General features: G+C 38.2%; 1 protein-coding gene across 2 annotated transcripts in view; it reads right to left on the reverse strand.

The window, feature by feature from the left end:
• The window catches only part of PXDNL (peroxidasin like), a 458,440-nt gene that overhangs the window by 48,088 nt on the left and 383,900 nt on the right, over positions 1-26,452 (reverse strand). For both annotated transcript variants that reach the window (XM_032296051.1, XM_032296052.1), the window contains exons 18-19: positions 23,570-23,704; positions 20,514-20,722 (exon numbers count right to left, since the gene is read on the reverse strand). In XM_032296051.1, the coding sequence (XP_032151942.1) occupies positions 20,514-20,722; positions 23,570-23,704 (344 nt within the window). The remainder of the gene's footprint in view (positions 1-20,513; positions 20,723-23,569; positions 23,705-26,452) is intronic.

A 26,452-nucleotide genomic window follows, 5' to 3' on the forward strand; every position in this document is an offset into this window, starting at 1 on the left:
CTTTTGAATGTTGTTTAATTGCACCTGCAATGCCTACAGTACTATGCAAACACTCTTGATTCTACTGATTAGCTGATACTAAAACTTAGTTCAAACTGATGTGAAAATGTCAAGATTGTTGCATTTGTAATTCATTAGCATAAGATTCTAAAATGGAAGGCCATCAGCTAAAAGACAGTTCTCATGTTTACTAAAAGGCACATATCTGATGGGAAAAAAAACTAAGAGGAACGTATCTAATGGGAAAATACTAAGAGGTGCTTATCTGATGGTAAAATAAATTTCTAGTATGAAGAAACCATTTTCTTAAATTAAGCAACTTGGTGAAACCCTGCTAATGAATTACCTAATCCTGATATAGAAACATTTTTCTTTCTTTTGTGATTATAATAGATTGTAAATTAATGCAAAATGCTGTATTTGGAAGATAACTTATCCTTAGAACTTATGAGAGGATTATTTTCAAGCGAATGCTTTGTACTCTGTGTAAAGTCAACATCATCAATAAAGTTTGATTAATCAGCTACGTCAGTGAACACTCATCCTGCTTTGTATCATTTCAGAGCTATTTAGAGTCCTTTTTCCTACCATAATGTTTGTTCTCACCTTGATGTCAACAAGCTTTTCATGTAAGATATTATGTACTAACCGACCCAAGCAGAGTGGGAGATGTCCTTACAGTGTTCTATTAAAAACAGCAAAAGCTTTCAAAGACAAACCTAAGCTCACTGTTGCAATTTAATTGGTTTATTAAAGCTTTATAGGAGTTGCTGAAATCTTACTACTTTAGAAATACTTCGAAGGTATTTTATAAATTAAGGATGAAACAACCACAGTGCCATGAAATATGATGGTAATAAAATTAGTCTCTTATGAAAGAAATTAAACTTTCATTAGTTTACAAACATAAGCACAATTTATTTGAAAAATAGTCACGAGCAAACCTAAATATATTTACATTTGTACATAAAATATACTGTATTTACAATTATACGATGCCTTAAAGACAGAACTTAATGTGAAGTATGCAGCTGGAAATTACAAGACCAGATGGTTCAATAAATCCCAGTGGAAAATATACATCTGTTGACTCTTTGTGAAATTGTTTTATTTGAAGGAAGTTTTATTTAATTGAGTGCCATAGTGTCTTAGTACATCACTTATCTTGTCTTAGGAGATATTCCACCTGCCTTAGGTGTAAGTTTTTAATTTCTAAAATAATTCAGAGCAAATCATTTTCTGTTCATATTCAAGAGAATGCTTTCTGCTCCATGCAAAGTCAATTTTATCAGTAGAGTTTTGACTGAGTTATTACACAAACAAAGATATCAATAACAGAGTTTGCCGAAATTAGTAGATTGGTAATAAGAGCTCTGAATATTGTTTAATTGCATTAGTAATGCCTACATTATTCAAAGACACTTGGTCTATTGATTAGCTGATACTGAAAATTAGTTTAATTTGATGTTAAAATGTCAAGATTGTTGCATTTGCAAATTTTTAGTACAGGATTCTAAAATAGAAGGCCACCCAGCTAAAGAAGTGTTCCTATGTTTACTTCTGGTGAAAGAGATTTGGAGAAAATTATAGCAAGTATAATGAAAGGAAAACTAGCTATGAGATGACACGGTGGGATGAAGAAAACAAATGGACTTGGCGTTGGGGAGTCTGAGTTCTAGCCCTGGCTCTGCTAATAATTAACTGAAGGCAATTACTTAAACCTTCCAGCTTTTGCTCCTTAATCTTAAGATGAAGTGTTGGGTTTTATTGTTTTGTTTTGTTATTTAGTCAAATAATCTCTTAGGTCATTACTAGCTTCAAAAGTCTGTAATTGGCTGGGTGTGGTGGCTCACGTCTGTAATCCCAGTACTTTGGGAGGCTGAGGCAGGCAGGTCACCTGAGGTCAAGTCTTTAAGACCTGACTGGCCAACATTGTGACACCCCGTCTCTACTAAAAATACAAAAATTAGCTGGGCATGGTGACAGATGCCTGTAATCCCAGCTACTCAGGAGGCTGAGGCAGGAGAATCACTTGAACCAGAGAGGTGGGGTTGCAGTGAGCCCAGATTGTGCCATTGCACTCCAGCCTGAGTGACAATAGTGAAACTTCACCTCAAAAAAGAAAAAAGAAAAAAGAAAATCTGTAACTAAGATAGCTAAGGAAAGAAAAGAACCTAGGAATTTAATGTGAAGTGTTCTATAAAGTATGTTAAGTGATATAAAATATTAAGTCTCAAAGAAAATTTGAGAATTTTTGCGTTATCTTTTATGCTCACAAAATAAGATTCTTGGCTTTCTCGTTATATTCATTCATCAATCTTGGTTACTGTGATCTTTTGATAGCTACAAATTTAGCATTTGTCTCATAAGGTTTCCCTTTTCCCTTTTCCTTAAAAGCAAATCAAATCAAACAAGATTTTGAACACTTGCTGCTTATAACTTCACCAGTTATGGCTCTGTCAGAGCTCTCTTGGTTACTCATGTTTTGTTAATATTTTCAGTGGGCACTTACTGTTTCCTAGCTCTTGCCTACAGCACTGATTTACCATGTTTCTGCTGACTAAAAGAACAATAACTGTAATCAAGCAGCTGATTCATCCGATAATTATCCCCCAACCACCCTACTGTTTATATATGCTCTGAGTCAACTTGTAAGTTGTTTAGACGTAATTTGGACACTGCCAACGAAATAGCATTTTCTCATGTACCCAGAAAAATAACCCCCCCAAGGACAACAAGTGACCTAATCTGTGGCCAGAATATCCCATTATTTGAACCAGAATATTGTATCATTCACTATCCTTACCAGTAGTAATTCTTCCAGAGTGCTGTAGTAACGGAGTAAGTTATAGTATTAATGGACTAAGTATAAATTTACGTAGATTTTCTCCCACTTATCTTGTACCAAAGACCCCCATCCACCTGATGCAAGGTTATACATAGAATCAGCATAGAACTCTTGGTTTGCCTCTGCCATTTTTCCCCATTCTCTGGTACTACTGATAGCAGTGCCTGTGCAAATCGCAGCATTCCCAGAATGACTTCCAGTAAAATCGTGGGTGGCCCAAAGATAAGTGATTATACAGGAAATATCAAGAAGTGGTCCCTGAAGAAGGTCATCTGAGCAGATGGTATCTGATGTGTCTTCTTTGAAGGCATTTGCACATATTTTTCACATATATTTAGATGCAGCTTGCTCATATTGACAAAATCAAAGTCAGTATACACACACAATAGAGAATATAAATCTGTGTGTCAAAATAACATGGGCAGAGAAATTAACTCACAAGCCAAAAGCAAGAAGTTGGCAACATCAGATTGGAACAAATAGAATGCCTAGAGAAGGAAGGATCCCTGACATTTTTTTTGGAGATTAACCACGCAATTTTATTTTTTTTTTCCTAATGGAGGGCTTGTAGGTTTATTTTTGAGTAGGAAAGAAATATATCAGATCGGACAATTCTGTCAATATCCACAACATACCTTTAAAGCTATGCTTACTTCTGGGTATCACACTTCAGTAAAGACCTTGATAAATTACAATGTTCTCCACGAAAAACTGATAAGCAAAATCAGAAGAATGAAGCAACTCTAAGTCATGCAACATGAAGAACATAGGAAGTTTGGGAATGGAGGGTGTCTGTTTAGTGCAAATGAAATGATTCATTATAGAAAAGATTAGTCATCTTCAAAGGATAAACGTGATGTCATACCAAAGGGGGATTATAATTACCCCATGTTTCTCCACAAGGAGAAAATGACCAAATAGAAACCTGCCATGGTGAGTTTCATCTAAGTATAAGATTAAAAATGAAACCTAATGACTTATCTTTAAATGAAATAGATTCTCAGACGATGTGGGCTTAGAGCCTATGGGATTTTATCTTCTCTCTTCCCAGGCTAAAGGACAGGACAGGGACAGATGAAACAGTAAACAGGTAGTACCAGTTTTGCTTTTTACTTACAGTAAACCTCAGGTTCCTTCTAAAAGCTTTTTCATCTTCAAAGAAATCAGTGTTTTAGAACTGAATTCCAGGTCACCAACTTAGCTTCAGGTCAAAACTGCCTTTCTCAGACATGTGTCAGTACACTCCTAGCCCCCATAATAGTGTGTAAAAATGATTAAACAGGATCTTCTGTGACCTTCAACAACCAGATATGCTGGTGACTGCTGTCAGACAGGGAAGCTCGTCTGCCTGTGCTCTCCCCGAAGAGCTCAGGCCTTGATCAGAATGCAGCTCAAACAAAGACAAGAGGAAAGGTCTCCCCTGGCCCCCCGGGGAGGTCCTCATCACAGGATGCTCATTGCAGCACTTGGACACTGAGCTCATAGGGATTCAGGTGTCCTGAAGATGAGCACCCCGAAGATGGGCCTTCCCCTCCGCTGCAACCCCAGGAGACAGGCATCTTCTGGGCAACTGGCACAAGAACATAGAGGCCACAGTGTCCTTAAGAGGACAGGGGAGCCCTGGGGAAAAATGCCACACAGAATTCTTCTGAGGGCTGCAGCTCCAGAGAAGCCATGCCCAACCCTGCCCGGATTGAGGACTCAGAGTAGCTCACCTCTGGAAGGACTTCATGTTCAGATTTCTGGGGTTTCTCTGAGAGCTTCTGCCCTCAGAGCGTGCAGGGTGTCTCCACTTCTCAGAAGGTCAAGAATGAACTGAGCATGTGGGTTGTCTTCCTGCTCTAGCCTGGGGGAGGCTGATGTTATAGCCCAGCCCAGTGAGCCTGTCTCTTTCTGCCAGATTTCTGCCATGGAGGTAACCTTGACAACTTGAGCCAAGAGAAAAAAGGCATGGTCCATACAAGGGTCCTGAATAGTCAGAGAGAGGGGCAAATTTCTCAGCGAAAACATGACCCAAGGGACAGAGGAGACAAAAGAACACCTGTTTAAAATATTAACAAGAATAAATAATAATAATACAAGCAGGGCATTACTTCGTTGTGGTTGTTGTTTTGAGATGGAGTCTCATTCTGTCACGGAGGCTGGAATGCAGTGGTGCGATCTCAGGTCACTGCAACCTCTGCCTCCCAGGTTCAAGTGATTCTCCTGCCTCAGCCTCCTGAGCAGCTGGGATTACAGGCATGCACCACCACTCCCAGAAAATTTTTGCATTTTTAGTAGAGGTGGGTTTCGCCATGTTGGTCAGGCTGGTCTTGAACTCCTCACCTCATGATCTGACTGCCTCGGTCTCCCAAAGTGCTGGGATTACAGGCGTGAGCCACTGTACCCAATCAAGGGGAATTCTGATGAGCTTAAACAGGTGATGTTGGAACTAAGAAGTTAAATAGATAAATTTATAAGGAGGTTGATCTCTGTCAAGACTCATTAGTGAATTTGATATAAGTGGTCATATGCAAAAAATATAACAGGGCATTTAGCAAAAATATAAAAGAGGTAGTAATATGAAGGAAAAGAAAAGAGACTTGGAGGGTAGACTCTGGAGACTCAAGTAAAAAATGTTTCAGAAGGAAAAAATAATATTTGGAGGATATATACAGATATACAGTAATTAAAAAATATATGCTATAAATTTCCCTCTGTTGAAGAAAAATGCAAATCTGTGTATTGAAATTGCTAAATTTTAGACAGGATTGATGAGGAAAGTTACATCTAAGCATATTCTGCTCTAATTGTGAAACTCTGACAAAAGAACAAAAGATCTTGATACATTATAATGTTCCAATAAGAACATTATAATGTTCATAAGAACAGAATCTCATTAAAAAAGAATTAGAGACACCTATTTAAGCAGGAAAAAAAATCCAGACTGGAACCTATAGCATCTATCCTTCCAATTGCAACATAAGAGGATGGAAATCAGGGCAGGAACACTGGCAAAGAGTGGGAAAGGCCACAGTCCGGGAATCCTGTGCATGCAAGATGCTCTTCACTGTTCAGAGGGAAAAAGATACTTGAGTATAAAATATCATTTGCAGAATACTTTACACAAGTACCCAATTTGAAAGCATTACTTGATAGGCTACTTTAGGAAAAAAGAAAAAAAGACTGACGAGTAGTAAAGGCAGGAATTTTCCACCCATATATGCATAACAGCTATACATGTGTAGGCTTATTCATGTGTAACCTGGATATGTATACATCTATACATGCATGTACACATCCAATCATGTATACCCTTTTGTGTACACATATAAACATATCCATACATATATACAAATATACATGTACATACCCATATATAAGCATACCTATGCGTGCATACACCCACACATGCATACATCCATACATGTGCATACTTATACATGTACACACTTCTACATATACACACACTCGTACATGCCTATACATGCAAATATCTATTCATGCGCATGACTATACATGTACACACACATACATGTGCCTAGCTAAACATATGTATACTATACAGGCACACAGCTGTACGTGCCCATACAATACATACCTTCACATGTACATGCTTATGCATATATGTACACAACTATATATGCACACACCCATGTGTACACATGTATGCATGCACATACCTATCCATGTACACATTTAAATACAGACATACATACACATGTTAAATTATGTTTAGCCCAAAGCTACCTCCTTACATATTTTCAGGTCAGCCTAAAGGTTTTTCCAGTCACAGTGAACTGTAACCCAACTGGACATGTAAACAGATTGTAGCCTACACTTGTGTCAATCATTAAGTTTTGGCCAGTCGAAGGCAGCAAACAGTTCAAACTGTATTCAATAATGCAAATGCTGAGCTGGAACCAATCTGGCTCTTTCTATACCTCACTTCTGTTTTCCATACATCAGGTCTCTTTTTATGTCCATAAATCTTCCACCACGTGGGGCTGTGCTGGAGTCTCTGAGCCTACTCTGGCTCAGGAGTCTTCCTAATTCACAAATCGTTCTTTGCTCAATTAAACTTTGTTCAATGTAATTTATATAAGGTTTTTCTTTTAATAGATGGCGTCAGAAGTGGGACCTGAAGTAGAGCTTCCCCCAGTGCCCAGGAGCAACGAGTGACCAAGCAGGGTCCCTGCTAGGCCCACTGTGCCCATTGCTCTCTCACAGCAACTAGGGATCATGATAAATTCTCTCCCAGATTCCAAAGCTCAATAGATTTGTTTTTAGCTCCCTGAGTTTGTTTGAGCAAATTTTTTACGTGAACTGAGTTCAGAAGTCACAACAGAAACTGGGCTTGGTTCAGAATCACATTGGATCTGATAATTAACTGGCTTGGATCTAGTTAGAGGCCTCTTATATCTGACCCAGTCAGACAGAATTGATAATAAATGGCAATCTTGTAGGAGGTGTAAACTTCAGCTTTTGCAAATTCACAAGGAATGTTGTGTTCTACCTCCTCCCTGCACTTTTTTCTTGTGTGCTTGGGTAGGAAAAAAAAATCATTGACTAAGTTGATCAAGGAGATCTGATAGCCAAAGCCAAGTGTAAGGTAAAAAGAAGAGCCTTAGTTTCTAAAGAACTAAGCAATCCACCTTCCAGCTATGCCTACATTTGCATGTACAAATATCAGACTATGGAAGAGCAAACACTTATAGAAGTGGTAAAATCTCACTAAAGGTAATTTCAAATTAGAATGGAATGTTCCAAATGAGTAAGACCACACTTTAAGCAGTGCATTTGAAAATGAGAATTCCTGGCCAGGTGTGGTGGCTCACACCTATAATCTCAGCATTTTGGAAGGCCGAGGTAGGCAGATCACTTATGATCAGGAGTTCGAGACCAGCCTGGCCAACATGATGAAACTCTCTACTAAAAATATAAAATTAGGCAGACATGGCAGTGAGCATCTGTAGTCCCAGCTGCTTGGGAGGATGAGGTGGGAGAATCACTTGAAACCCCAGAAGGCAAGATCTTGGCACTATACTCCAGCCTGGGCAGCAAAGAGAGATTCCATCTCAAAAAAAAAAAAAAAAAAGAATAGAAAAGAAAAGAAAATGAGAATTATTGAATTAGTCTCACCTAGGGATTCCTATTAATAGGCAGAAGCGTCTAAAAAGATTTTAATATTTTATGGTTTTTTAAAAGACTTTTTATAAACGGCAAATAAAAAACAAGTGACTGATAAGGAAAAAAATCTGTTAATCTTTTGGTTTAGTTATTATTCTGTCCCAAAGGCAAAAAGAAAGCTATCCTAAAGTGTTTACAAAAAACAGGACCTCAGGTAAAGTAGACTTGCTTCTTTCTCACAGCAATCCATGCTGAATCCAGGCATAGATAATGCTTTCTTTGTCCTATTCCTTAAAGGACTCCATGCTGAACTCAATAATTTTAGCTAAGTTAAAAAGAACACCCATGGAACTAAAATATGCCTTTCCGGAATTTAACTGGCTATCTTTAAACAATCTTTAAAAGAAATCTATATGTATAAGGAAATCTCCATTTTTAAGGATATCTGCCTGTGTATGTTAGAAACTCTTGCCATTGTTTTCAGTATACATGACAAGTCAAATCTTTGTTTAAAGTGCTTTTCAAATTATCTTGTCTTAACTGAGCTTTTACCTACACAATTTTTTCCTTGGTTTGAGCGGATGATACAATATTTAGGTCTAAAGTCTTAGCTCTGTGCTTTTGAAATACAGATTTTCTTGTTTGGCCTGGGAGTTGGCACTTCAGAAGTACAGATTTAGAGTTGCCTGGCTGGCGGTTGCTTAGAGCAATGAAGCGTGTGATTGAAAGAGGGATAGTCTAAAGAGAGACAGGAAAAACTATTTATAAGCTAGCTTTATGAAAGCTAGATCTGCTTCTCTCTGTGTTCGTGTGTCTACTATATATGGTGACTGTATGTGATAAAATTTGGTAAATAAAGCTGGTTTTTAATTGTTGGCAAATGTGATGTCTTCAAAATTAGCAGTTAAATATAAGTAGATATTTGTTTGATTTGACTGTGAGCTTATGGTTTTGGTTTTCAGAGTCTTGATTCAAGGATCTGGACAGATGGCCATGGTGAGGCCTGGGGATAAGTTCTCAGTGCCTAGAACAGCAGCTGCAAGCCAGAATCAAGCTCAATATGGCTCTTTCTTCCCTGACCCGGCTTTGCCTCCTGGCTATTCTGGGAGGGGTTGTATCCTCCAGGCATCCTTGATCCAGCTGTCTTCTTTCCTGACTTCTACCTCTGGCATGGAAATTCAGGACTCAGACAGCCTTGCCCTTCATAGTCCTCCTGGGTGCCAAGTGGCTAAATGGCACATGGGGGAAGACATTAGGGAAGGTACCTGGGGGAAGACCTTAGGGAAGGTACCTGGGGGAAGACCTTATGGAAGGTACCTGGGGGAAGACCTTACGGAAGGTACCTGGGGGAAGACCTTAGGGAAGGTACCTGGGGGAAGACCTTAGGGAAGGTACCTGGGGGAAGACCTTACGGAAGGTACCTGGGGGAAGACCTTAGGGAAGGTACCTGGGGGAAGACATTAGCGAAGGTAACTGGAGGAAGGCATTAGGGAACGTACTTGTTACAAAAATTCTGAAAAGAGTTTTGAAAAGAAATTTAAAATCTTAAAGTCATGTTATAGTAAATTAAATAATAGATGGTCATAAAAGTTCTGAGTTATTTGTAAACAAGTAAAATAATGAAACATTAATTATTAATCCTAAACTTAAGTTTATATACTTTAATATCTTTTTATATGGCAAAGAAAAACTAAACATATTTAGATCTTTTAATAAAAAATAATTTGAAGAAAGCTTTCTAAAAAAAATAAATGTTTTTTATCTACAAATACTAATATAAAACAGTTCAAAATTACTTTCTAGGGTTTTCATCAGAAATTAAGATTCCTAAGAGTTAAAACTGTCATTAATATATGTGATTAAAACTACTAGATATGAGATAAATAATTCTGTATACAGAGCGTATAAACAAAAGCAAATTATGCTTTCAATGAGGAAAGTTATAAAGACATAAATGTGTGCTTGTTAAAATAATTGTCTAGTTTGAAGCTACTAGACACTAGACAATTTCCTCCTTCATATTGAGGAGAAAAAATGATAAAACTAGGTGAACGTAGTTAGGGAAAAATGTAAAACACAAAAGCCTTATGGGAATGTTGCGTGGTCAAAAGATGACAGATTTGATATATTTATTTATAAGGTTTTATTAAAATTATCTTTGGTATTGATAGTATACTAACACAAAAGTAGAATTTGTCTTCATCTTTTGAACCACAATTTCATGAAGTTTCAATAAGTGACAATAAAATATTTTTGTTCACATTTTGAGTAAATTTAAAAAAAAAAATTGAGTAGGGGAAACAGATCTGTCTTATGTTGTCTCTCCCAGGTCTTTTGATGGTTTGGAAAATAGTCTCATCTCTCTCAATGAATAAAGATTTTTATTTTTTAAAATCTCTTAATTATCACTTTGGCAAAATAAGTGACTATTACTTTATCGTGAGATCCTATTTTGGTCAAGTGTTTTAAACCTGGGACATATTTGACAGGTTTCTCAAAATCAGATTTCACAATTAAGCCTTTCTCTATCCTTTCACTTTGGGATGCTACAGAGGGCCCCTACAGCAATCAAAGGAGAGATAAACAGGCTTATTTGGCATGTTAAATTATATAGTAAACATTGTGTAATAAGAAGTAATGTTTGACTTTCTTCAAGTCCTACTTTAATGAATATGTAATTAATAAGTGTTCCAAAATTTTACAAGATTTCTAAAATTCTAATATGTCTGGAAATATGCTATCAGTCATAATTATGGTTATTAGGTTAAGTTTATTGTAGGCCACAGAAATAACCAAAGTTCCCTGTCAATTGCCTTTAATTAGGACCCTTTACAGTGATTTCCACAGCTAATTGCTAAATTCTGATGCAGTTTCTGAAAACTGCACAGACAGGTAAAATCACAGACTAATGTGTCTTTAGGGAGGTTCATGAAGGAATGGAAAGGGCCAGACAAGAACTCTTGAACACAGGTTTCTGATATATTTGGTATGATATCATTTGAACAGGGTAAGAATTCTTGGAACTGTTACGAAGAGACTGACTGGTTAATATAACTGCTAACCAAAGTGGGACAAACATTAGCTGAATACCAAGAAAATATTTTGCCAGATTTTCATGCTGAATCAGCTAGTACTAAAGTTGGTTATGTATGCAACTGGAATGAACTCCATGGTCCAAGTCAAATTACCTATGATAATCCATTAGCTATCAGTGTGCTGCACCTAAATTAGAGAAACAAAACATGTACTGAAAGAAGCCACGAATCTAATGTAAAGTGTTGACCCATGGAGAGGCTGGACAGCTGTCTCATCCTTCCTGGGTCCTCAAAGCTTTCATTATTAAAAGGGCTGCATTCCATGACTCATCATGAAAGAGATAAACTCATGTAAATTAAATATATTTATAAATATATATAAATATATATTTATGTTTTTCATGTATAAATATATATTATATAATTTATAAAGTATATACTATATATGACATAAATTATAGTTAGAAATATTACATGATTTATAAATTATAAATTTAGACATATTACATATAATTCATAAATTATAAATTTAGAAATATTACATATTATTTATAAACTACAAATTTAGAAATATTACATATAATTTATAAATCATAAATTATAATTATGTGATTTATAAATTATAAATTTATAGTATATAAAATTGAAATTATAAATTTATAAATATCACATATAAATTTATAAATTATAAGTTTATATATTTATATTATATAAAACAGATGACTTATATATAATTATAATTATATCATAATTTATATTATATATAAGTATTATATAAGCATAAATTATATATAATTTATTATATATAAATATGTCATAAATACATAAACAATATATGTATTACATATAAGCATAAATTATATATAATGTATAATATATAAATATAGGTCTTATATAATACATAAACAAATATATATAATATATAATTTATATACATCATAAATTTATAATGCATAAATTATAATTAATATATAATATATAATTTCTCTATATATGTATATGTGGTAACTCTTCTAAATTGCTTAAATAGTTTATTAATAATGTTTCATTTCTCAAACCCACATCTTGGGAAGACAGTCAAAACTTCAGGTACACTTCTGCTACCTGATAGGACACTTAAACATTCATAAAGGAATTTCATTTAATTATCATTTTCACTGAAATATGAATTGTTTTGGTCAAAGGTATTATAGATTAATGACAATCAGATCCACTTCCAGTGTAAAACGTAAGTTGACACCTTCATCATGTCATTGAAAGTCCTATCCCACTAATAATCTCATGTATATTCCACTAATTACCTCTGACATAACTAAATGCTGCAAAGCCTTAATGCACTGTGTCACTGTATTTTCAAAAGGTAAAGAAAGCTTTACACAGTGATCTGAGTGATGACATTCAACCCCTTCACAATCTAGAACCTGAAGACTGAATCTTCTAAGGACATCAGAGAGTCTGCCCTTGCCATCACATTGTAGCAAAACTTTGAGACTTTGAATCCTGGGTTCATGATCTCACAACTCAGAAGGTCCCCTCCACACTCTAACAACTGTATTCCCACTGGAAAGCTTAAGGTAAAGCTAACCAGGAAAATTTCTCCCCAGGAGCAGATGACATCATTGATGCAGGTGGCTTTTTCACCAGATCACGAATCAAGGCTTCTCTGCTATCATATGACTCTTATCTTTCCATTTTTTTCCTTGCTTATACTTCTATGAACAACAAAAGTGAAAAAGGAGACTGTTGTGTGTGCGCTCATACTTCTATTTGTGAAAGATATTGCAGCTAGCCTTATATATGGTCAACTTTATCCTTTGATAGATGGAAGATGAAGGGCCAGTGTGAGTTAGAAATGTTCATGGTACATTTTTTGCCTCACAATCAGTCAGAAGCAGAACAGTGGACATTGGTCCACTCTTCTTAACCTACGTGATAGGTTAAAGAGAGCATTGCTTCAATAGGTTACGGAGAAAATTACTAGGAAGACTTCACTTTTCCAGATGGTCAACTTTTATTAGATTTCTTTTCCCATGGTTTAGAGTAAGTGAAGCAACAATTAGAAATTTATCCCTTATGACAGGCTCTTGTAGCAGATAATACTTTAAATGCTATGGTTATAAAACAGACTTTATTTTTCTTTATTTTATTATTTTTTTCATTTTATTTTATTTTTGAGATAAAGTCTTGCTCTACAGCCCAGGCTGAAGTGCAATGGCATAATCTCAGCTCACCAAAACCTCTGCCTCCCAGGTTTAAGCAATTCTCCTGACTCAGCGTCCTGAGTAGCTGGGATTACAGGTGCCCACCATGACACCCAGCTAAGTTTTGTATTTTTAGTAGAGACAGGGTTTTACCATGTTGCCCAGCCTGGTCTCAAACTCCTGGCATCAAATAATCTGTCCGCCTTGGCCTCCCAAAGTGCTGGGATTACAGGCATGTACGACAGACTTTAAATGCTCCTGTGAAAGTTGTGCTAAATAATAAAATTGCTCTAGATCACTTACTGGATAAACACAGAAGTGTCTGTGCACTTGTTGGCACTTCTTGTTACACATGAAGAAATACATCACATCAGGTATTATAGAGATTCCGTTGTAAGGAATTAGTAAACAAGCTGCTTGGCTAAAGTGAGTAGATTCTTTACCTAGCTCATTATTTGATCTATTTGATTTTATTTGGTTAGTTTGGTTTATGAGACCCTGGGTAAGGAGCATACTCCAAACTCTTGGTATTATCCTCCTGATAATCAAAACAGCAATCTCCCTGCTGCATTGTTTTCTCTCAAAAATTTTAAACGTTTGCATGACTCCATCTGTAGATTGTCAAATGGCCTTTCTCCAACTGGAATGACAAAAACTCAAAGAAACGTGTGACCATGAGGACATCGTAGCCTATGAATGACATGCTGAGACAGAAAACCCAAAGTGACGGTGATTGAGAGTGGTGATATGGCCCTAAGTATTGGTCACACTCTCACCTAAGTGAGAACCTTACCAAAAAGGGAGAGGAGTTTTTAAACAAAATTATGGGAGGCCATTGTTCTGGACTGAGCTCCTGCACTAGGCTCCAACAAACCAGACAAAAGCAAAATGGAGACACTTGCGCTAGATGCAACATAACCAAACTGAAACTTTAAGGAAAGAGATAGATCCTAAAACAGACCATTTCTCCCTCCTGTAAACAGTAGATTCCAACAAAAGAAGGTTGTCCCTACTCTAATCCTCACACAAAATTACCTGACATTTATCATGACGACAGAGTGACATTAATTCCTAAAGTTTTGGTCTATCTCCCAAAATTGAGAGGATGACCAAAAGAAAGAAATTCCTAAATTACATTTAGCCCAAAGCTGCCTCCTTACAAATTTTAAGTCTGGCCTAAAGATTTCTGGGCATAGTGAACTGTAACCTGAATGGAAGTGCAAACAGACTGTAACCAACTCTCGTTCTACTCACTGAGCCTCATAACAAGTTGGCCAATCAAAGGCAGCCAACTGTTCAAATCAGGTTCAAATAAGGCAAATGCCGAGCTGTAACCAATTTGGCTGTTCCTGAACCTCATTTCCGTTTTCCAGACATCATTTCTGTTTTTCTGTCCGTAAATCTTCTTCCACCATGTGGGTGTGCTGGAGTCTCTCTTAGCCTGCTCTGGCTCAGGAGGCTGCCCGATTTGCAAATCACTCTTTGTCAATTAAACTCTGTAAAATTTAATTTGTCTAAGGTTTTTCTTTTAACAATGTACGTACCTGTCTGTGTACACACCTATACATGTATACAGACACAGATGATACATTTTATGTATTTATGTATACATGCATATTCAAATAATGAGAAAAATAAATAAGGCTAACCTGAAGAGGGAAGCTCTAAATAACAGTAAATGAGTAACTAAATTAAGGAACGTCCCCATATTAATGAAGCCCTCTGTATACTAGCACCTGACGGTGGGCAGTGCACAGGGAGAAGCAGCAGCAGCACAGGTGAAATGCAGCAGCTATTTTGTTACAGAGAAGACCAATGGGCTGAAAGAAATCTACTTAGGTATACAGAAATTTACATAAAAGGAAGCAAGTATGTTGCTGCTGGGTAAATGATGAAACCATTTCAATTCAGTGGCAAGTCTGAGAGGTACACACTCACCACTGTTAACAGGTAGCCTTTGCAGAGAGCTCATATTGATTAAAGGACAAGAACTGTGAACATACAATGCAGAGCCAATCCCCAACCAACAACCATGGAAATAGCGGTTTAACCATACTACCAGAGAAATGCAAATTAAAACGAACTTGAGATAATTAAGTTTTTAACTCATGCAACTATCAAAAAAACAAGGACTATATCACCAATTGCTGTTGGGGAAGTGAAGTGGGTATTATTTTATAGAATTGCCAAGTGTATCTTTTAGAAATAAATCTGACAACATTTTTTTCATTAAAAAACTTATATCCTGTACCTCAGCAACTTTGTTTTGGGAATTTTGTAAGAACCTAGCCTGTGGAAATGTAATTCCTGATATGCAAAGTATGGTTGCATAAATTTTGTTATATACAATTCTATCCATTAAACACTAAGCAATATTTTAAGGGAATTACTTACATAACAGATACATGGAATGACGTGAGGAAATTTATACAAGGTATGAAAAGAAAATATGAACGACAATGAAATTAGTTAAAGGCAAAAAGAAAAATAAAAATACCATGCTGTTTTAGAATACTCTCTAGTTTCTGGCTGGGCATGGTGGCTTACGCCTGTAATCCCAGCACTTTGGGAGGCTGAGGCAGGCAGATCATTTGAGGTCAGGAGTTTGAGACCAGCTTGGCCAACATGGTAAAACCTCGTCTCTACTAAAAATACAAAAAATTAGCTGAGTGTGGTGGCAGGCACCTGTAATCCCAGCTACTCAGGAAGCAGAGGCAGGAGAATCGCTTGAACTGGAAGGCAGAGGTTGCTGAGACCAAGCCAATGCACTCCAGCTTGGGCAACAGAGAGAGACTATGTCACACACACACACAAAAAGTCTCTAGTTTATGTAAAGAGAAACTGAAATTCATCAGTTAAAAAGAGTGGATAACAAAATTCTTCATTGAACATAACAAATGACATGAAAAATACAAACCAAGTCTTAACACCCCAAGTTTCTCCAGTTTGATCACCTGCAAAACCTGCAGCCTTACAGCTGAGTGACACAAATCCCAGCTTCATTATTTAGATCTCACGCTTTCTACCTACAAACAGTAACAAGATATAATAATGTAAATCTTGATTGCATTTATATTATCACTGTTTAAACAGATTAGAGTCCATTTCGATGTGTTTATGAATTTAGGAAAAAAGCTTTTCCAGGATTTTTAAAAATTGTAGTGAAATTTTGAAGATGCTGATATCAGTATTAACCTGTAGGCTATTATTCATGGGAAACAAAGCTGAAAAAAAAATAGCCCTGTTCACGATAAAATTATTTTATAAAAGTAACATAAAGAGCTGAGGATCGATTTAATCATACATTTCATTTTAACAAAATGAACCACTAGATCTGCTTGGAGGGGATATTTACATCCCACACAGAGATCTATATTTTTCTCTAGGATAATGCCGGTTAAAACAATTAAATTGGCTGGGTGAGGTGGCTCACGCCTGTAATCCCAGCACTTCGGGAGGCCAAGGCAGGAGGATCACTTGAGGTCAGGAGTTTGAGGCCAGCCTGGCCAATGTCATGAAACCCCGTCTCTAATAAAAATACAAAAATTAGCCAGGTGTAGTGCTAGGCAGGAGAATCACCTGAACCCAGGAGGCGGAGGTTGCAGTGAGCCGAGATCCTGCCACTACACTCTAGCCTAGGCGACAGAGCGAGGCTCCATTTCAAAGAAAGAAAAATAAATAAATAAATAATTTTAACACAATCGTTTATTTTAATCTGAGAGTGAGACTCGGAAAGGAGAGGGAAGAAATCTACTAATACAACATGAATGAACACATGACAAAGACAAATGTACTGAGTAGTGACATAGTTTGTAGGTCTTTTAATGTACCTTTTCTGTTTGGGAAATTCACAACTTCAGGTGTCAGGGAAGGTCTCAACGTGGTCAATACCAGCACTTCTCAACTCCTTTAATTAACTCAGACCGTTAAAATGTATAACCTACCTGAAACTACATAACCACAGTCTAGAAACTAGTTCCTCAGAGATCTGAATATTTCAGCAGTCCCCTAATCTACACAGAGCAATGTTTCTGTTAATTGGAAAGTAGAAGAAGCCCACACAATAAGCAAGTGGTCCACTTTTGAGCAGTTACTAAACGTCTTCATTTTTAAGCTACTCATTTTAAACTGTCTTTTAATTTTTCTGAAAAATCCATGCTTGTTAGTCAAAAAGTACATGGAAAAATAAAATGTGCATTCTTTTGTAATGGTTCTCATTACAAACATTACATTATGATTGGAACTACATCAGGCATATTCATATACTTAGGTAATTTTGCTACTGACATGACTTCTGGCCATTTTTATAGTGCCATAAACAAAAACACTGTATTTTTCTATCCAATTATGTAGTAGATGTTGACTACTGGCTTTTTCATTTGCGGAGTTTTTTTTATGACACTCTCAGAGAAACAGTATTTTGATGATTGATTGGGACCGCAGATCTTAGTAAGAACGCTGCACAAACTCAGGACCTCAACTCACTCCTGGTCTGTTACATCCTTGCCTTGCATTTTCCATAACAAGCATTGTCCACAGCAGGTGCATTACCATTTAAATAACCAGAGAAGCCCTCCTCCCATTCTCAATGTGGAACAATGACAATAAGGGGGAGGGCAGCAGAGGAACGGCCTGTGGTGAGTGCCTGCTCACTGACTCTGTGCCAGGTGGCAGTGGGCACAGAGGAAAGAGCCAAGGCCTTCAGGTCAGCTGTGAGACCTTAGAAAATGGATTTAGGGGCCAGGCATGGTGGCTCACGCCTGTAATCCCAGCACTTTGGGAGGCCGAGGCAGGCGGATCACAAGGTCAGGAGATCGAGACCATCCTGACCAACATGGTGAAACCCTGTCTCTACCAAAAATACAAAAAAACTAGCTGGGTGTGGTGGCGCATACCTGTAGTCCCAGCTACTCAGGAGGCTGAGGCAGGAGAATTGCTTGAACCCAGGTGGCAGAGATTGCAGTAAGCCGAGATCGCGCCACTGTACTCCAGCCTGGGCGACAGGGCAAGACTCCGTCTCAAAAAAAAAAAGAAGAAAATTGATTTAGTTTCCAGGAGCCTCATTTTCCTCATATGTAAATCACAGATAGTAACACCCACCTTAAAAGACTCAGGACAATTATGAGCTAGGTGTTTCCATGAATCACCTATCACATGGCCAGAGGAGAGAAGAGCCAGAAATGGTATGTGTCAGTGTAAGGGACACCCAGCCTTTGCCTCTTCACAGAACCATTGCTCCCTTGCAGGGCACCACTCTGGTCACCACGGCCCACACCCTGCCATGCCATCTATCTCTTCCTCTGCTTGGCAGGCCCTATATCCCATCCCAGGGGCACCAGAGAAGAAGCAAAGGAGTGTTACTAGTTGCCATTTATATAGTTTGTATATTGCCCCCTCCTCCCCATATTCTGGAGAGGTGGATCTATTTCATTATTCCTGGATCTAATCCCCAAGCACTTGAGGCAAGGGAAAGAACGCCACCTGTTAGGGACAAGAAACCCCTCTCCGCGCAGGCTGACCCCTTCCCCGCTCTGATTGCTCTGCAGCTGCATTCCTGAACCCCCACCTAGGCGCCACAGCAAGGCTGCCAGACTTGCTGCAATTAAGCAAAGCCTGATTACAGCCATTCCGGCAGCTCGAGGGAGGACAGGGAAAACATATGTTGGTTATCCACACTTGTAAATTCCTGTTTGACACACATCTATTTAAAAAACTCCTGGTTCCTTTCTTTTTATAAAAGTCTGCCGCCACAAAAGTCACAGGATGATGTACTGTAGGTCTGTTATGAGTTAACAAACTTTCTCTGTGCCTGTTACCAGCCAATAGATTATTTCAGTCCTAAAATCCCCTTATGCCCCTTCACCCCATAAACACCCCTCGTTTTGTAAGCTCGGGGCTGCCTCCTCTGACTGTTACGGAGAAGCCTGGCAGGTTAATAAAACTTGCTTGCCTGACTTTGGGTCTATTCTCCTTTCTCTCGGCTACCCTTACACCACCCACACCATAGTACCTGGGATTTTGCTGTGTCCGATAAAGCACCACCACAGTGAAAAAGGCCACTGTGACTCAGGTGTCATTGAGTCTCACTCTGTCACCCAGGCTGGAGTGCAATGGCACAATCTGGGCTCTCTGCAACCTCCGCCTCCCGGGTTCAAGTGATTCTCTAGCCTCAGCCTACCAAATAGCTAGGCTTACAGGCACCCACCTCGACCCTTGGTTAATTTTTGCACTTTTAGTAGAGACAAGGTTTTGCCATGTTGGCCAGGTTGGTCTTGAACTCCTGACCTCAAGCAATCCACCCATCTTGGCCTCCCAAAATGCTGAGATTACAGGGATGAGCCACCGTACCTGGATGGTGTTCCATCATATTTATAACAGTGCCTTTCAATTGCCTCCCCTGACCACAAATCTCTAGTACTACGTAGGTACCGAGAATGATCATTTCAGTCATAGAGAACATCGGAACTCCCAGGCCCACGGCCACTACATGGAGCAGGCATGAGGCTATGGTGGCCCTTATGTCACCGGTGTCCAGAGGAGCTGCAAGTATCCTCCACGTGACAGACACCTGCTCGCCTGTGCGGATATCAGCAAGTTCCGCTCCAGAACCATCAAGTCCTCAGTTCACCTCTGTGTTTCAACAAACAATACATCTTATCTCTGGCCTTGGCTCCACCACTTAACTCATATTTGGGCTTTGAGAAAATCATTTAATATTTTCAAGCCACACTTTCATCAAAGGAGAAAGAAACCCACGTTTCTAAAGGAATATCGTGAGAACAAAATAGATGCTTATAGAAGCACCTTAGGGAAAGTTTGGTTCGTAAATGGTGATGCCGTAGATGTCACACATTCTGTTGTGCCATTAAAGAAAGTTTTCTCCTGATACTATCAAAATTTCCTTGTATTTCCAATGAGCCCTACTGCAACATCCTACGAAGAATGAATAATCTAAGTTAGCCAAGTTACTATCAACTTTCATTTCTCTCTTGTTAGATGGGCCCTAAGAAGTAGATATAATCAGTACCACATGATCAGCATTTGATCTTTGGGGCAGAAATTTGAAATGCAGTAAGAAGGCAGAGGCCAGTTTTGCCAGCAAGTGTCCCCATTCTAACAAGGTTAGTGTAGAACGGAAGAGGATGGATAGCATAGGAGTTTCTATCATTCCCGGTGTCCATCCCTTCAAAAGGATAGTTCTGTGTTGCTGGCTTTTTGTGTATCTTTGTTTAAATTGTGTATAATCTTTGCCACTGAAAACAATTCAAGCGCGTGAACACACACATAAATCCAGCTCAGGCTCACTGGGTGATTACTGACCTGCACAGCAGTCTTGCCACACTCTCAGGTCCACCTTTGGGATCTCGCTGCAGCTGATGTAATCGTGTGGGTATTCTGCCTTTACAAAGACATCCGCCTGCACTTGCCGAATGCTGTCACCATTGTCACAAAGCACCCGAGCCAAGGATGCCTGCTTCAGCTGAGTGAGTTGTGCCGGGGTAAATACTCCAGGGTTTTCATACCAAAACCTGGTAGTCAATGAAAAAAGGCATTGTCGTGGGTCTGTGCCCTGAGAACTCAGCTGCGTGTCAAACAGCCACAGTGCATCAAGAAGGGCTCAACACAAAAGAAGCGTATTGGAAGAATTATGCTTGCTCTCCAACTGAGCATCCTTTTAATTCCCTCCAATATTTACGAAGTTCTTAAATCCCATGCTTTTATTTTTTATTTTTTTTTTTTATTTTTTTTTTGTTTGTTTTTGAGACGGAGTTTCACTCTTGTTACCCAGGCTGGAGTGCAATGGCGCGATCTCGGCTCACCGCAACCTCCGCCTCCTGGGTTCAGGCAATTCTCCTGCCTCAGCCTCCTGAGTAGCTGGGATTACAGGCACGCGCCACCATGCCCAGCTAATTTTTTGTAGTTTTAGTAGAGACGGGGTTTCACCATGTTGACCAGGATGGTCTTGATCTCTTGACCTCGTGATCCACCCGCCTCGGCCTCCCAAAGTGCTAGGATTACAGGCTTGAGCCACCGCGCCCGGCCAATCCCATGCTTTTAAACTATCACATTCTACACAAGCTTTACAAAATGATTCAAAGGCGTTTTCTAAAGTTTTCTCCCCCAAAAAGAAAAGTCCATTATTTTATTTATTTATTTATTTAAGATATAGTCTCACTCAATTTGTAGCTCAGGTTGGAGTGCAGTGGTGGGATCTCAGCTCACTGCAACCTCTCCCTCCCGGGTTCAAGCAACTCTCCTGCCTCAACCTCCCGAGTAGCTGGGATTACAGGCGCCCGTCACCATACCTGGCTAATTTTTATATCATTAGTCGAGATGGAATTCACCATGTTGGCCAGGCTGGTCTTGAACTCCTGGCCTCAAGTGATCTGCCCGCCTTGGCCTCCCAAAGTGCTGGGATTATAGGCATGAGCCACCACACCTAGTCCTACTGTTACATTTAAAATCCACAAACTAACCTTAGAAATTGTCTGAGCAATGTAATATTAACATGTTTGCCTAAAAAGAAAATAGCACTTTTGATAATTAATAGACACTATTTGGTTTATATCTATCGGCTAACTAGAATAAGCACATTCAATTTTAAGTGAAAGGATGAAAGACTAAATAAATTGTAAATAAAAGAACTATTAAAGTCAATCCTTAGGTTGGTTCAGTAAAGTCAATCCTTGGGTTTATTCATTCAGTAAATATTTGAATGCCGTATGCCAAGCACTTTTTCGTGCTGGGTATAGAGAAGGAAATTAAGATGGTAAACAAAAAGCCTTCTTATCACTAACTATCTTGGTGTTATGGGCTGAGCTGTGTCCCCCTAAAATGTTTATGTTGAGGTCCTATGCCTCAATACTTTCAAAGGTGACTCAGTTTGGAGACACGGCCTTTAGACAGGTATTTAAGGTAAAATAGATGATGCAGGTGAGCCCTAACCCAGTATGACTGGTATCCTTATAAGAAGAGGAAATGTGGTCACAGATACAGAGGGAACTCCATGTGACTACACAGGGAGAAGATGCCCTCTACAGGCTGGAAGAGACGCCCCGTAGGAATCAACTCTGCCGATGCCTTGATCAGCATCTAACCTCCAGAATTGTGAGAATAATAAATTTCTGTTGTTTAAGCTACCCAGGCACTTTGGTACAACAGCCTCGCAAACTAACATATGTGGGGAAGACAGCTTACCCCCCAAAACTGAAGCTTTTTCAATTTTTTCAGTCTTTGACTACATGTATTCTTAAACTATTGCCAATTGAGTATATTAACACAATAATGTAAGTCAAGAGATTCAGTGTCAAAAGTGATTTTTAAAAAGTAATTTAATCAAATATACTATTAATAGTTACCAACGTGCAATAAAGGGAATTAAATCCTCTGCTACTTTCTTTATAACTTACAAATGGAAGAGATTTGAAAGAAAATTTAAGAATAATTTTTATTGTAACTTTAATCAAAAACTAAGCTCTGGGCTTTGTTTCAAGTCTTATATACCTCATCTCTACAGTAATACAAAGGGTTATACTGTTATTCCTGGGTCTTACTTAACACTAAACTTTACGAGTGATTCAGAAGATACCATACCCTGGGACATACTTGATTCCAAGCAATAGAAGAGCACATGTCTCTTAGAATAGAAGAGCAGTCTCAGGAGAGGCTGCCTAGATTTGGGTTTCTTGGTTTTTATTCTTGGTTAGTCTTGGAACAGTAAATGGATTACATGACTAACTTACATTCTCCAGTTTGCTGTTTTTCATAATTTCATAATGGAATTTATTTACAATGAACATTTTAGATAAAGCAAGAAATTTTAGAAAAGAGTTTCTGATTATCTTTCCACTCGTAAATGCCCTCATAATGTAATTTTACAGGGAGAGCTGGTCTAGGGTCAGCATGTCTTCCTCCATGAGAATGAAGGGAGAGAATCTCAAGGCTGCTTTCAATTCTTTCCTCCTCAACATCGTTGAGGTTTGCAGAAATCCTATGGAATAGGTACAACTGTTATTCACACTTTACAGATGAGGAACGTGGTCCCAAGTGATACATGCCCAAGGTTAAACAGCTGTAAGTGGTGAGGCTCAGGTTCAAGCTCAGTGTAGTCCGTCTAGCCTTCATCCTCTCAATCACTAACTTCTACTGCCATCTGAAAATTTCTATTTCTTCTCTTCTTACAAAGATTTACAAAAATGAATGATATGTGATAATACCAGTGGTTTCAAAAGTTCTGTCACCAAATGCTGTCTGATATTTATTATACTCAATATGCATTAAATCATAAAATATATGAATCACAATATGTTATACATAGACATTTTGGGTCAAAAACAGTTTTTGCAATATTTAATAAGAATAACATAATCCTTCACCTATCTCCATCTCTTAGCCGTTGAAACTGGGTAACAAACAGGCACATAAGTGTGGGTCCCACTCTTGTCCCAGGAATCAGGTCTTCAACCATAAGGGCAGGCCAGAGGTCAATGTCACCTGGAGAACCATACAACCTGGAACAGAGACAGGCAGACAGCGCGTGCCTGAGAACGGAAGTGGCATTGAAAACATTCCTTATACGAATGAGCACCAAGCATTATTTTATTCACACACAAAAGAAGAGCAAATATGATTATAACTGTGTTCTCATTTCACGGGGAAAAGCGCTGAGATGAAGGAACCCTCAGAGATCACCCCGCAGGTAGCAGGCAGAGCCATAACATCCTAACCAAGGGAATGTGACACCAAGCCTCATGCAATGTTACTTGTGCGATTCTTTATAATTATTCTCTAAGCATATGAAATGTAACTGTATATATATGTGAGTGTGTGTGTTATATATAAATGCATCCAGCTAATTCTTTCAGAAGTACATAGAAAATTTAAAAAATCAGCACCGAGAAATGTCCATGTCAGTGTATATGCTAGGCATGCTAAAAAGTCAGAAGAAAATCATGATTTGTGGAGATGATGTTAGGTAAGTTTTCTCTTGCTAAAAAGGCAATAAGTATTTGATCTAAGATTTGAAGCAATTTTTAAAAACTAAACAACAAAGAAACAAACACACAATGCAAATGTTGAGTATAATCCAACAGTTTATTTGATGACACATTTGTATCTCCTTTGTTTTCTCTGCCGCAAACAGTCTATTATGGGAAATCATTCCAATTTAGTTTAGTTACACTGGTGACGAATACTTGTGAGGTTTTCAACTTGTACACTGTGAACATTCACTACATGTTTCTTCCTATGCACAAGAGTTTCTCTAGACTAGGCATCGGCAAATTTTTACCATAAAGGGCCAGAGAGCCAATATTTTCAGTTTTGTGGGACAACTGTGGGTTCTGTTGCAACTACTCAACTCCCATTTTGCATACAAGCAGCCATAGACAACATGTAAACAAATATACATAGTTGTGTTCCAATAAAACTTTATTTACAAAATTAGAATAGTAGGTCAGGTTTGGCCAATTGGCTGTGGATTGCTGATGCCTGCTCTAGATTATGTTATGCAAGAGCTAGAAATATTCTGAGTATAATATCTTCAATTTTAATTGTTAATGCTAAACTGCTGTCCAAAATAGATGTATGATTCATATTCCCATAATGAGTATACAGAATTACTCTGTGATACCTATCCATATGTATATCTTCAATTTTAGTAGACAACGCCAAACTGCTATCCAAAATGGATGTACAATTCATACTTCCACAAGAAGTATATCATAGTTCTCAATGTTGCCTGGAGAGCTTTAAAACCTGGGACAGGCACATTATCCCTTAACACGTTGTAGCTTATTCCATCTTAATTTATTTTGTTAGTCAACTCTTATCACTGCCGTCCTTCTCCGATTTCTCTTTCATCTTCATTGTCCTCTTCTTTATCTTCATCTGCCTCTTTGTTTGCTGCCGCGTCTCCTCCTCTTCCTCCTCCTCCTTTCTTTTCTTAATTTCAGATAATAGGTGGACCTTTTAGATTTCCAAGTTGAATGTTTGAATGTTTGAGTGCCATTTAATTCAGGTTTGAATGTTGTGTTATTGTTTGCTCTTGTTTCAGTTCTTTTTCTGAGAGATTTTTCTTCTGAAATGTTTTGATTCACATTTGTTTTATTGTTACATGTCTTGACTTGAAATTGGTTTCTCTCTCTCTCTCTCTCTTTTAATTCCTATGCATTTCATGAAATGAATTTCTGGTTTGGTAGCATACTCTTCTATCACTATAGGAAAGTGCAGTCTTTTCGATGACTGTGTTGGTGGTGATGGGAAGAGGGTGTTGACATGCTTTGTTTCTCCTTAAGTCCTAGAGCATCCTTAATTTCATTGCATTCTGCTTTCATGTCACTATCAAATCTGAAGGGGCCCTCTCTTCTTTCCCTACTTATCTCCTTCTTTCTAAAAAAACCATCTCCGGACACTCTGAGATTTGTAACTGGTGTTGATAACTCCCAGGTTTCCAGAGTTTTATTTGACAATCTAGAACTTGGTGCTGGAGTTTTTCCTTCCAGAGGTTTTTTTTTTTTTTTTTTTTTTAGAGACAGGGTCTCACTCTGTCACTCAGGCTGGGCTGTAGTGATGGAATCACAGCTCACTACAGCTTCAATCTGAGCTCAAGGGCTCCTCCTGCTTCAGCGCCAGGACGCCCCAGTCTTTTCTATATTTTATCTTCCCTCCTTCCCACTCCTTTGTCCATGGAGATTTTTTTAATTACCCTACACTTCTTTACTCCAAACTCACAAACTTCCAGTGAAAGTGGAGTTCCAGTGGCAGCTCCAGGAACTGCTTAATTATTTTCAAACTTGCCACTGAAACTCATGTCATTGTCTGTCTCCTACTAATTCTGAAGATAGGAGTCATGTGTTATTTTGTGTTCTCTTTTTTGATCTTACAGATTTGGAGAATGCTGTGTTCAGAGATTCAGAAGTAAGGGACAATTATTTTCCTAGGGCTAGCCTAAAAATATGTTTTTTTGAAAATTTTATTTTGTTAATCTGAGGGGTGTGAAATGGTGTTTTATTATGATTTTGGATTTTCCTAATGAATTATACAATTGAATATCTTCTGTGCATTGATTGAAAATTTTTTTCTTATGTAAAATGTATATGTATACCTTTTACCCATTTTTAAATTTTTTTTTTTTTTTGAGATGGAGTTTCACACTGTTGCCAGGCTAGAGTGCAGTGACCCCTCTCAGCTCACTGCAACCTCCGCCTCCCAGCTTCAATCAATTCTGCCTCAGCCTTTTGAGTAGCCGGGACTACAGG

The sequence above is a fragment of the Sapajus apella genome, unplaced genomic scaffold (genome assembly GCF_009761245.1).
Source record: "Sapajus apella isolate SASKATOON/1434 unplaced genomic scaffold, GSC_monkey_1.0 scaffold35, whole genome shotgun sequence".
NCBI classification, from domain to species: domain Eukaryota; kingdom Metazoa; phylum Chordata; class Mammalia; order Primates; family Cebidae; genus Sapajus; species Sapajus apella.